This window comes from Pinus tabuliformis, chromosome 8, assembly GCF_031772625.1.
Source record: "Pinus tabuliformis cultivar Carrire ecotype Pingquan chromosome 8, CPIR1, whole genome shotgun sequence".
Taxonomy (NCBI): Eukaryota; Viridiplantae; Streptophyta; class Pinopsida; order Pinales; family Pinaceae; genus Pinus; species Pinus tabuliformis.
In genome coordinates, this window is record NC_142294.1 from 36,816,862 (window position 1) to 36,830,021 (window position 13,160).

General features: G+C 41.4%; 1 protein-coding gene across 4 annotated transcripts in view; it reads right to left on the reverse strand.

Moving 5' to 3' along the window:
- Positions 1 to 13,160, reverse strand: part of LOC149234007 (RING/U-box superfamily protein) — a 125,415-nt gene that overhangs the window by 89,330 nt on the left and 22,925 nt on the right. For all 4 annotated transcript variants that reach the window (XM_089371707.1, XM_089371706.1, XM_089371705.1 and 1 more), the window contains one exon: positions 10,420 to 10,514. In XM_089371707.1, coding sequence (XP_089227833.1) covers positions 10,420 to 10,514 — 95 coding nt within the window. The remainder of the gene's footprint in view (positions 1 to 10,419; positions 10,515 to 13,160) is intronic.

The following is a 13,160-nucleotide window of genomic DNA, read 5'->3' on the forward strand; positions in this document are numbered from 1 at the left end:
AGCAGATTTTCAAGGAGGCCGTACAGCAGTTTTCGGCACAGAAATCGAGGAAATCGTACAGCAGAATTTCTGGCAGCTTGCACGATTTTCTAGGCAAGTCGTACAGCAGAATTTAAGGCTGAAAATTGGCACAGAAATCGAGGACGTACAGCATTTATTGCTGTTCAGATTTTGCTGTTTGCAAGTTTTTCCAGTTGGCTGTGAGGCACGGAAAACGAGATAAGTTGTAAAAGTTTACTTGCTGATTTTTTGCTGAATATTTCTCACTGTAAAAAGCATTTTTCAGAAATAAGGAGCTCTCGAACTGGTTTTCTCCAAGAGTTGTAGGGGGTTTTTCCAGGGTCACCTTGACCAAAAATTACTGTGTTTAAATGTGTTAAATGGTTGTTTGTACCTGCTGATTTTTTTTATTTCTGCATTTTCCAGCATTCTGTAAAATTTCCAGAATTTGTGTTTTCAGCAAAATTTATTTTTCAATTGTTGAATGTATGGATATGGGAAAGGGCATTTAACTATTTTGGAGAAATAAGGTGAAACTGAAAACCGGGGTGGGAAATGAGAAATTTTTACAACCTTCGAGGTTGGAAGGCCAGCCTTCAAACATACGATCATACAAATGGGCTAGGGCACATAATGGTTGGCTCAGGTGGCAGAGAATAGCAGCACATCGAGCTATATGGTGGCTGCAAGGGGTTGTTGGTTGCCGATTGACAACAAATCTACGAGAAAAAAGTCTCCTATGGGTGTCACCCACTAGTGGTTGGTAACAAGTTGGTCATAAGGAAGACCAACGGCACATTGGTTTTTGCCTGTGGAAGTAGTTGTTTGGAGGTATGAACTAGAATCAAACTATTGCATTAGAGGACAGAATTACAGTGGCAACTTACTAAAGCAGTACCGGAAGTGGAATATTTTCAAGCAAAGATAACAGTGATTGCATATTGTTGCATTTGGGTCATTGTCCCTAATATGGGACCCCACGAGGCTTTTGTTTTATCTTTTATTTTATAGGGTGGCAGGGTAGTGCTAGGGAAGGATGTTGTAGATTCCTTTAGGAGGTTGTCGCCTCCTTCCAATAGATGTTGGTAAACTAGTGGGTGTAGCTCCTTCCAGTAGTGACTGGTAAATATCTTGGGGTTGTAGCCCTTCTAGTTGTAACTAGTAAACCAAAAGTTGTAGCTTCCATTGTAATATAAATAAATTGTTCATATAATTCTTGTGTATCTCTTGATGTGATGTTATTGGTTAATGCTTTTGATACTAAATTGTAAAGAAAAGTGAAACTTTGATTTACCCCCCCTCTCAGTGTTTCCAACAACAACGAGAGGTTGTCAACACCTTGATTCTCTCATAAATTTGTTATGAAAAGGTTGCTTCTACAATTGTATTGTTTCGCAGAATCATCTTTTATGGGCCATCAATCAACCAACACATGAGATGAAAATAGATTTAGTGTTAAATGAAGTCATGACAATGTTGGAATAAACATGGGGCTACCATCCTACATCAGCTAAACGGGTTGACACTAGTGCATATTTCCAAGATTTAAGCTATTGCATCTCTCTCCATTCAACCACTAGGATAACTGTCTTCCACATTGGCTTGGGCTTAGCATGTGGGAGAATATTCTAAAGTGACTTGAGAAAATAAATTAACTTTATGAGATAAAGTGTAGCAACAAAAATTGTAGCTTGTTGTACTTTAAAATGTAAAATACACAATGTATTGTAAATAATATTTTTTATTAATAAGATGAATGTATAAGGATTGTTGAATGTTACAATGAGGGCCCGCTTATATACCTAGGCAGGTGCCCTTTCATGAATGGCCATGTCCTTAGAGACATGCCTCTTCATTAATTAATTATGATTATGATTATTATTTATTTATTTATATTTATTTTATTTTTATATAAATCATATTCATAACATTGCCCCTCTCTTCAAAAAGCTTTGTCCTCAAAACTTTATCATTGTCAAACGTCATTTCAGCGTGTGTAAGTGATACTATTGGGCTTTATCCATTTTCTTCTCAAAACATATTTCATATATATTATATTATTATTATTATTACATTTTTAATATTATTATATAAATATTAGTTTTTTTTTCATAAAGTAACTTTAATATGTTTTTATAAACCACAAATAAAAAAGCTTAAAAGTGACAAGAAGCCGCTAAAAAGCAATTCAGAACAACTTACTCAAGAAGTATTGAAGTCTCCATTTGTAACAGTCCAAGTTGAAGATAAAGGAATGAATATCGATCCAGTCAATATCACAACTCAAGAAGAAGATAAACTAGTTGAAGTAAAGACGAACTCAAAATTTGCAGTTCAAGCAACAAAAATTTCAAGTGAAGATTTCGAAATTAATTAAGCGACCTCTATTGTTAGGGTCCCACCCTAACCCCCTTATTTATGTAATGGGATCGAGTCATAGTCAAGAGTCAATAAAGCCCATATTAATAATTGTAAGTGGTTAACCCGCAATTAATGACGGGACCACAGTTAGTTGCAAATGGGTCGTAGTATTAGATAGATGGTATTAATAAAACCCATGGTATTGATCCATTGTATTGCATGCATGAGTCATATATAAAGGATAGAGACTCCCTGCGAGGAGCATCGTGTCTTATTTCTGAATCGAGCTCTGCTCTATTGGAGGTTGCCCCCTCGAAGAGGCCAGTGAACATTGCTTTCTGAATAATAAAATATCTGCTGTTGTCTCTCACTATTCTATGTTCTGGGTATCTTTCTTCGCATATTCTGTATTTGGGTATCTTTTTGCAGGTTAAGAGCATAAAAAGTGGTATCAGAGCACTTTCCAGGGCCGGTGGGATCTCCATTTCTTAGCAAAAAAAAAAAAATTGGCTAGAGACGTGTTCCGGCGTCTTTAAACCACGGGATCTGTCGTTGAGCGCATAAACCTACGGATTTGGGGAGGCATGCACGTAGGAAATACAAGAGGTGATCACGCTTGTTGGACTCCCTTGTAACCCCTGTGGGTACCCCTTCGAGTAGTAGCGCATTAGACAGAACCGCATACGGACTGTCTTCCAAGTACCTTCTAGGTATATCGGAAGCCCCTTAGCTCCTCCGCAACCTCGCCATAGATAAACCGTCGGCCGTCTTGCTACTACAGTACACCGAGAACAGCACTCGGAGAGATTACTTGCCCGTACGATAAGGTAGTCGGGTTGTACGGCTAAGGGTACGGTTGATCCTCCTTAGTTAGAGCCCTGAAACATTGGGCCGAGTACTACTGTCAGACCCTTATGTATATTGCGATCTGTAGCACCTGACACTCCTCGAGACCATAGTTCCCTTTTCTATCTTGGGATCACGCATCATCTCTGCCAGATCCGCTCGTGCAAAGGGGTGCAGCAGCAGCAGACATCAGTCCCGCAGTTCCGAGTTAGCAGACCAGCCATTCCGATCTATTAGATCCATCAAATCCGCAGCAGCAGTCTGTTCCGTCGCCCAGAGCTATCCGATCCACCATTCAGATCTCTCAGATCCACCAAATCTGAGTAGTTGTGTGGGGTTCCTATACCGGGGCATAATTTTTGCAGGACTTTTGGCAGCATTGACATTTGGCGACTGCAGTATTCATAAGGAAGGAGTAAAACTCCGTTAGGAGTTTTCAGGAGGAATAAAAAAAAAAAGGTCTGAGATCTCCCAGGGCGCTTATTGGTGATCTAGCCCATCAGAATCAGGACGACGAGCTGAGCACGGTGGTACCATTCAATTCTTACTGAAAAAAAAAAAATCGGCGGTCCCAAATCTCAAGAACATCTGATCGGTGCATGGTAGAAACTAGAGCTCAAGCTATGGCCAATGAGAGGATTGACAAACTTGAACTAACCTTGCAATCCATCCAAAGTCAACTTGACAAACTATCTAGCCTAATGTCGAAAGGCAAGGAGAAAGCCCATGAGGAGGCGTATAATGGCAATGGACACAGTGAGGGTGAGTCTAGCCACTCTCCTCACGTCTGGGGCACCCACCAACAATCCCGTCAGCGACCTCCCAAGTTGGATATGCATAAATTTGACGGTTCTCACCCGGCAGCATGGATAGCACAAATGGAGCAGTATTTCAATCTGAATAACATCTTAGATAATGAGACTCAGCTTATGGTGGGGAGCATGTACTTGGACAATGAAAGGTGGCAATGGTGGGAATGGCATCAACGTTGCAATGGATCTTTTTTGGCTTGGACCAACTTCAAAAAAGCTCTTACAAACCACTTTGACCAGGAATCTTCTTTTTTGGGTCGTCTTACTAAGCTCCGACAAACTGGCACAGTGGATGAATATATTATAGCCTTTGAAGCCTTAGCCTTCCGCACTAGGGGTCTCTCATATGTGTTCTACACGGAATGTTTTATCAGCGGTCTTAAAGAAGCCATAAAAGCCCAAGTCCTATTGCACCACCCTCCCACATGGACGGAGGCTTGCAAGGTAGCTCGTAACGTGGAACGTGCGTTAGCAGCCCAGTACAGTCGCCCAAGTTTCTCCGCTAAGGGTCGCCCCCCACAGGCTCACAACACGACTCAAACACTTAAGGTCCAAAAGGTGTCACCTGCAGAAATGGCCGAAAGAATAAAGCAAGGATTATGTTACTACTGTGATGAAAAATACTCCCCAGGTCATAAATGCAAGGAGCCCAAATTTTTTCAAATGGATGCCACTGACTACAGCTCATCGGAGGAAGATCCACCACTTGAGGAACATGAGGCGATAGAAGAGGACAACCAAAAGGACAATGTCCCTGACGAACCAGTTATTTCACTGCATGCTTTGGCAAGGATTTCTTCACCTCAAACTCTCAAAATCAGAGGTTTTATTAAACATCGCCCAGTAGTAGTCTTGATTGATAGTAGAAGTACACATAATTTCATCCATCAAAAAGTCGCAGAAGCAGTGCATTGTTTTGTACGAGCAGTTTCTAACTTCCAAGTCCAAATTGCGAATGGGGGCACAATGAAATGTAAAGGCCGCTGTGAAAATGTCAAACTTCAAATGGGGGATTATCAGTTGAAGACCCACACGTTTGCCATACACATGGGAGGGTGCGACATTGTCCTCGGCGCTGAATGGCTCCGCACTCTTGGGCCAATCACAATGGATTTCCAGGAGTTATATATGAGTTTTAAGCAGAACAACTCCACACATACCCTCCGTGGACTCCAGGTGGGAGCTCCCTCTATCATCAACTCGCATAGGATGGAAAAATTGCTAAAAAATGGCCATCATGGAGTTATAGCTCAATTTAATGCCATCCAGGCAGCCGCAACCAAGTCTCTACCGATTCATCCTGAGATGCAACAGATTTTAAATAACCATCTACCGGTCTTTGACAAGCCTCATGAGCTTCCACCCTCGAGAGGGGAACATGATCATAGCATCACCTTGGTTCCAGGGGCCCAACCCCCAAATGTGCGCCCATACAGATATTCGTTCACCCAAAAGAATGAAATAGAAAAAATAATCAAGGAACTTTTGGAAGCAGGTGCCATTCGTCCCAGCGTTAGTCCTTATTCATCACCGGTGGTCATGGTGCTCAAGAAAGATGGGGAGTGGCGGATGTGTCCAGACTTCAGGGCCCTTAATAAGTTGACAATCAAAGATAAATTTCCCATCCCGGTGGTTGATGATTTGCTGGATGAACTCAATGGGGCTCAATTCTTCACTAAGCTGGATCTTCGCTCAGGCTACCACCAAATTCGCATGAAGGAAGTCGACATTCCAAAGACTGTTTTCCGAACTCATGAAGGTCATTATGAGTTCCTGGTCATGCCATTCGGTCTTTGTAATGCCCCATCTACTTTTCAGAGCCTTATGAACCACCTTCTCAAACCATATCTCAGGAAATTTGTCCTTGTCTTCTTCGATGACATCCTCATCTATAGTTGCACTTGGGCCACACATCTTCAGCATGTAGATCTACTCTTGCAACTACTCCGCCAGCATAAATTATTTGTTAAGATGTCCAAGTGTTCGTTTGGCATGGAAGAAGTTGAGTATTTGGGCCACATTGTGGGGTGTGAAGGTGTCAAGGTGGACCCCAAAAAGATCCAGGCAATGCAGGATTGGTCTCAACCTAGGACCTTGAAGAGCCTGAGAGGATTTTTGGGTCTCACAGGCTATTATCGCAAATTTGTCCGCAATTATGGTCGCATAGCGAAGCCCCTCACTCAACTCCTGAAGAAAAATTCATTCAAATTCATTCTTCTGGAATGAGGACGCACAACAGGCCTTTACAGCTCTCAAAAATGCCATGTGTTCCACTCCAGTCTTAGCACTACCTGATTTCACCAAATCTTTTGTCATTGAATGTGATGCTTCGGGTACGGGTATTGGGACGGTCTTAATAAGCCAACAACTAAGTGGGAAGAATCTAGGCCAATCTACCTACGAGAAGGAAATGATGGCCATCTTACATGCAGTAGAGACCTGGCGACCTTATTGGGGCGACGTTTCCAAATCCGCACAGACCATCACAGTCTTAAATATTTTTTGGAGCAACGCCTATCCTCTCCACAACAAAATAAATGGCTCGCCAAAATGCTGGGATATGATTATGAGATCATTTACAAGAAAGGGCAAGACAATAGGGTAGCAAATGCATTATCTCACCAATTTGAGGAGGAAAGTACCCTGCTAGCAATTTCCCTTCCCATTCCAGAATGGATTGAAGAGGCTCGCAGGGAATGGTTTTCACATCCCGGGCTCTCCCAACTCATTTCTCAATTGCAGGCGGATCCAAATTCCACCAAGGGCTACTCGTGGCAGGATGAGATCCTTCGCTACAGGGACAGAGTCGTAATATCACCAACATCCACCCTCAAAAGTCGCATTTTGGCAGAATTGCACTCATCCCCCATTGCAGGACATTCAGGCTTTCAGAAGACGTATGCTCACACTAGAAGATCATTTTTTTGGACAAGCATGAAAAAGGACATCCTTACTTTCGTAGCAGAATGTGATGTCTGTCAACGCCACAAAGGGGAGACCGTCAATGCACCAGGCATATTACAACCGTTGCCCATCCCGGCATCAATATGGATGGAGGTTTCTATGGATTTCATTACAGGTCTTCCAAAGTCAGGAATCAAGTCAGTCATCATGGTGGTTGTGGACAGACTTTCGAAGTATGCTCATTTCTGCGCCCTACCCCACCCATTTACACCGACTTTGGTCGCTCAATCTTTCATGGATCAGATCTTCAAATTGCATGGCATGCCCACTTCTATTGTGTCTGATCACGACCCGATCTTCACCAGTAATTTTTGGCAGGAACTCTTCAGGCTACAAGGCACTCAACTAAAACTCATTACTTCCTATCATCCACAAACAGATGGTCAAACTGAAGCCGTCAACAAATGTCTGGAAACCTACCTTAGGTGTTTCACTTCAGAAAAGCAACATCTTTGGGTACAGTGGTTACCTCTGGCTGAATGGTGGTATAACACCAACTATCATGCCACCACCAAAATGACTCCCTATGAAGCAGTATATGGTCAACTCCCTCCTTCCCCTACTTCTTATATCAAGGGGTGCTCAAAGGTACAAGCAGTGGATCAACTCCTACAACACCGTGCAACCATGCTCGCCCATCTTAGAGAGAATCTTCATCAAGCTCAAAACCGCATGAAGCAATAGGTAGACCAGCATCGCTCAGAGCGCCAATTTCAAGAAGGGGATCAGGTCTTTTTGAGGCTGCAACCATATAAGCAAACATCACTCAAAGACAAGGGTTGTCAGAAACTATCTCCAAAATTCTACAGACCATATCAAGTACTTCAGCACATTGGAGAAGTGGCTTACAAGTTGGCTTTGCCACCTACTGCAAAAATCCATCCAGTTTTCCATTGTCTCATGCCTCAAGAAAGTGATTGGGAACAATTGCAGAATTCAAACCAGTCTCCCTGAATTGGATGAAGAAGGGTCAATCTGACTCCAACCTGAACAGGTCCTAGACACACGAGACAGGCACCTGCGAGGCCGCAAGATTAGGGAAGTCCTCGTCAAGTGGAAAGACACCTCTCCGGAAAATGCAACTTGGGAACCAGCCACTATTCTTCAGCAGTTTCCGCAGCTTCAGCCTTGAGGACAAGGCTAGTCTTAAGGGAGAGGGCATGTTAGGGTCCCACCCTAACCCCCTTATTTATGTAATGGGATCGAGTCATAGTCAAGAGTCAATAAAGCCCATATTAATAATTGTAAGTGGTTAACCCGCAATTAATGACAGGACCACAGTTAGTTGCAAATGGGCCGTAGCATTAGATAGATGGTATTAATAAAACCCATGGTATTGCATGTATGAGTCATATATAAAGGATAAAGACTCCCTGCGAGGAGCATCGTGTCTTATTTTTGAATCGAGCTCTGCTCTATTGGAGATTGCCCCCTCGAAGAGGCCAGTGAACATTGCTTTCTGAATAATAAAATATATGTTGTTGTCTCTCACTATTCTATGTTCTGGGTATCTTTCTTCGCATATTCTGTATTTGGGTATCTTTTTGCAGGTTAAGAGCATAACATCTATACCTTAAAGAAATCAGATACCTTCAATAAAGTTATAAACCAAGAAATCACCACAAATAGATTAAGGGAAGATCAACTCACAAGAACTCCTTATCATCATCCAAATTATAAAAGCAGATATATCACCCAGTTTGTATACCCAAACCAGAAACAAGTGACTTATGTTCCCAAGAACGTCTAAGTCACCATAATCAAGTTTTGTGATAACAATTCATCTCAAATTTCAGTAATAGCAAGATTCCACAGAAGATTCATATTGGATGGTTAGATAGTTTTACAGTACGACAATTTTGTACCACAATCAAGAGTTCATATCGTCTTTTATCATCAAGGATGGTAGTTCCACAAGTTACGGACATGAAGAGACATTGGAAAATAAAATAAGATATTAAGCTTTCTCATCAATAAGCTTTGAGGACAAAGCTTTTCTAAAGGGGAAGGCAATGTTATGAATAAAATATATAAAAATAATAATCAATAGTAATAATGATTAATTTAATACTAATTAGTTATGAAGAGGCATGTCTCTAAGGATATCACTGTTCATGACGGGACATCTGCCTAGGTATATAAGTGGCCCTCATTTGTAATCAAACATCGTCTCATATCTCTTATATATTGAAACACACACACACACATATATATTATCCTATGATGGATACTTTTATATTTCAGATATTCTGAATCTGTCAGCTGCATATACGAACTTTGTTCGTTACATAATCATAAATCTTAAGTTGACTACTTCTAATTTGATAAAGTGCATGCAGATTTTTCTAAGTATTTTATTGTAGATCAGCAATCTTCATTGCAGATTTGAGGAGGCATATTCCAGGAGCTCATAGTTGAAACACAGATGCTCCCCTCCAGTTGGTATGCACCAACTCAGAAGTGCAAGGAAGTTAAAACAGTGATACAGACCTGCTTCCCAATAGTTACACAGATGCTTTGAGTTCTTTGGGGAAAAAATATTTCTGTGCAATAGCAGAACCCTTGGTTAGAGAAATCCAGTTCACAAATTTTATGTTTTTTTATTGTCTTGTCACCTCATTTAATTAGCAGAAACTGTTATATGATGTCTAGGATAGATAATCATTTTGGACAAATAAATGTTTCTATGGCTTGTAATGCCTTTTCTGTCATAATTTAATAGAAGTAACTTGGATTTGGAAAGTTCATTGGGAATATGGTTTGGATGTACATCACAACCCTTAACAATCTTAAAGCTGTTAGTTTTTTGATGTATTTGGAGTAAAGTGGAAAGGGGAAATTGCCATTTTTAATCTAAGAGGGGTCCCCTATTCTTGTTTGATCATCAAGCGTGGAGGTATACCAACATTTCACCCCACCACTGTGATAGGACCAAGTACTATAAAAGTGTAATACCAATTTAGTGTAGAATTTTTTCTTTAAAAAAAAAAAAGCAAATAGTGCTGCCAATATCTCCAATTTCTCCCAGCATTTCCAATTTCTCGAGATTTCAAGTTGCCAATTTGCTCCAATATTTCATAGTTTTTCAGATCCAAGTTTGCCAATAATTTCCAATATTTACCTAATGTTTACAATAACTTTCTTGACCCTCAATGTATATTTCTCCAAAACGATATTAATAACATTGAAGAACACAATCCGTAACCTCAATGCTATTTTACACGCTTGGAATAATGATATCAGACATTTATTCATCTAATAGCTCATCCTAAGTTGTAGAAGTGTATTGTAGTTAGAGCTATCTATATTTTCAGCTTGGTACACATATCTAAAACCAGACAAAGACTTTGAATTGGCACCCCACCTGATTGTATTGCTGAAAAGAATGATATATCCATTATAATTAGATCAAAAAGTAGAAGGAAAAGTTACATACCTTGCAAAGAGGGCAAGGCAGATGTGAAAAGGTCTTATGTTGTTGGTTGGAAAGCACTTCAGACCACTGTAGTATACAACGATAGCAGAACTTATCTACAAAATGAAAATCAATATTAAAATAACAAATAGAATATAGCTTGCCTTAAACACTAGCCAAAACAAGAGTTAAGCTTCACTAAACAATGGCAGTGATATCTCCATATTGAACATGTTAAGTTAGAGAGTACAGGAAAATGAATTTACAGAAAAATGTAAATATTAAAAATTAACAACAATAAAAAATTGAAAGGCAAATCTCCTACCAGATCTTCAAGTCCAAATTTACACAAGTTGAGCCACATTTAATATGTTAATATAACATAATCAACAGAGAACATAAAGTCCTAGCCTGCTCCAAAACTAAGAGAATTTGGAAATTAATAGTCATTTAGTAACATGCTCATCTATGAAGATTGATCTCTTGCACAATGTAACGGTTTTCCAGCCATAAAATATCATTGGACGACAAATCTATGGCTCCTGAGGACCATTCTTCTGAGTTGCAGAAAATGCCTATTTTAGCTATGTCTTAGTTCCCACAACATCAAAATGGATATGAAACACCATCAACCATACCATATGTTTTCAAATCTAGAAACATCATATGGTATGGATGGCAGCATTTCCAAGGCATTTCAGCCGTTTCCAGTGATGTTTATGAGCTTTTTTAGAAGTTTCTAGGCCCACCTAAGTGCCCATGAAAGTGAAAGTTGACGTTATTCTTTAAATTATCCTTTCTATCCTTTTACTTAAATTCATAACATTATCACCCGGATGCGGGTGATCCTTCCAGCAATTAATGAAGAATTACGCCAGACAGACAGCTGGCCTAACGGATGGCAGGCCGGCGGACTGCATGGTACAGGCCGTAGGTGGATTTAACAAGTTCAAGGTGGGAGATTTAATTTTGCCGCAGCCTCGAAGTTGGCTCGAATTCATTTCGAGCATGGTGGCTCTGATAACACTCTGGCTCAGGGACATGGATCCGCGCAACGCCATTAATGTCTCAGGGTATTATGAGGCTAAGTCGCCTCAATTTTGCTGTATTGTCATTTGGGTTTGGCTGTTTGATCGGTGCTGGAGACGCTCTGAGATTTTTAGAGCTCTCACTTCTCCTGGTCTGCTCTATCTCAATTGTTCTCCCTGTTTCTCTGCCCTTGCAACCATGCCGCGCAGACGAGGAATCCCGCGCAGGGGAAGTCACTCAGGAAATAGAGGAAGTCTTTCACGACCTGCGCCTCAGATTGTCGCTCCTATTGCCTCAGCTCCGCCCTCGTCTCCGTCGTTGGATCAGGATAGGTTTCATCCGAACAATTCTTATCAGACCTCCAGGTTTTCTTTCCAGAGTCAGCTCAATAGGCCTATCGTGACAATCAATTTCACAGTATTTGTCTCTGAAGAGGAGGGCAATTCGTCTAGTTCGGCTCCTTCTGTTTCCGCTCCTTCTCAAGATGACAGTATTCTGCTCGGGGACCTATCGGGACGAGTTTATCATGTGGACCATATGCAAGAGGATGCCCCTGCTCCGGAAGTGCCTCAGCAGCCGGTTCCATTACAGGAAGACGTTTTAGTCTGCGGGCCATCTCAACGAGATCTTGGAGTTCTGCACCTGGTTACTCATCCGGATGGCGCGCCGGTTCTGGACGAAGACGGTCTCGTGACTTGGCTGGCCTCTACCAGCCAAGAAAAGGACACGCCAGCTTTGCCAAAACATGCCGATTGAGCACAGCTCCTTGCCGGGTGGCTCTCTAGCTCATATGTTTTGTAATTTTGTTTTTATGGTTTTGAGTCTGAAGTTAGCGGTAGATAACTGGTTTATTCTCAAGCTTCAGGCAGTAAGAACTGCAAACCCAGACTTCTCTTTTTGTCTTACATATGATTATGCCGGGGGCTTTTTTGTACTGTTAGTCAATGCAGGTCATGAAGATTATAGGTCTGGTAAATTTAGTCAGTATGTCAGGAACCATAGCAAAATTTTTGAAGTCTGCATTGTAATTCTGGATGTAGGGTTGAATTGTAATATCCCTATTTTTCTGGCTGAGGACTGGCTTAGGCCTCCTCTGAGAACCTGACCTCATTGTACATATTTTTTCACTTTTTTTAATAGAATTAGCATTTACAGAGAAAAAAAAAATTCATAAAATTATCATTGATTGTTTTAGAATGTTTGGCAGTGATTCCAACCAATGTTGCAGGAAACGTCCACCCCCCAGATCTAATGCCCGAAGCGCGGTCCATACGGATGCATCTAGGAAGCGGCTCCGGAAGCACGGTTCCGAAATTTCGAAACGCGTTTCGGACTGATATTGACACTTCCTGGAAATTCCGGAAGCGTCCCTCTGAAACGCGTTTCGAAATCTCCGAATCGCGTTTCGTACGGCACTTCGACTGTACGAAGCGCGGTGCTTCGGAGGGTGAATCGTACGGTTCCGTGCACACTTCCGAAAAGTGTGCCACGCTACTTAGAAAATCTTTCTTTTTTATTTTAGGTGAGTTTGCAGATTGGGGGTGGTTCCACCTTGGGTTAGGGTGAGGTTAGGGTGAAGATTGAAGGAAATAAAGCCCCCATTCATTCGTCATTTGCTCACTTTGAGTTTATGAGAGTTGGAGAAGAGAAGAGAGGAGAGGAGAGGAGAAAAGAGGAGAGCTTGGAGGAGTGAAGGAGGAGGAGCTAGGAGAAGGCGAAGGAGCTTGGAGGAC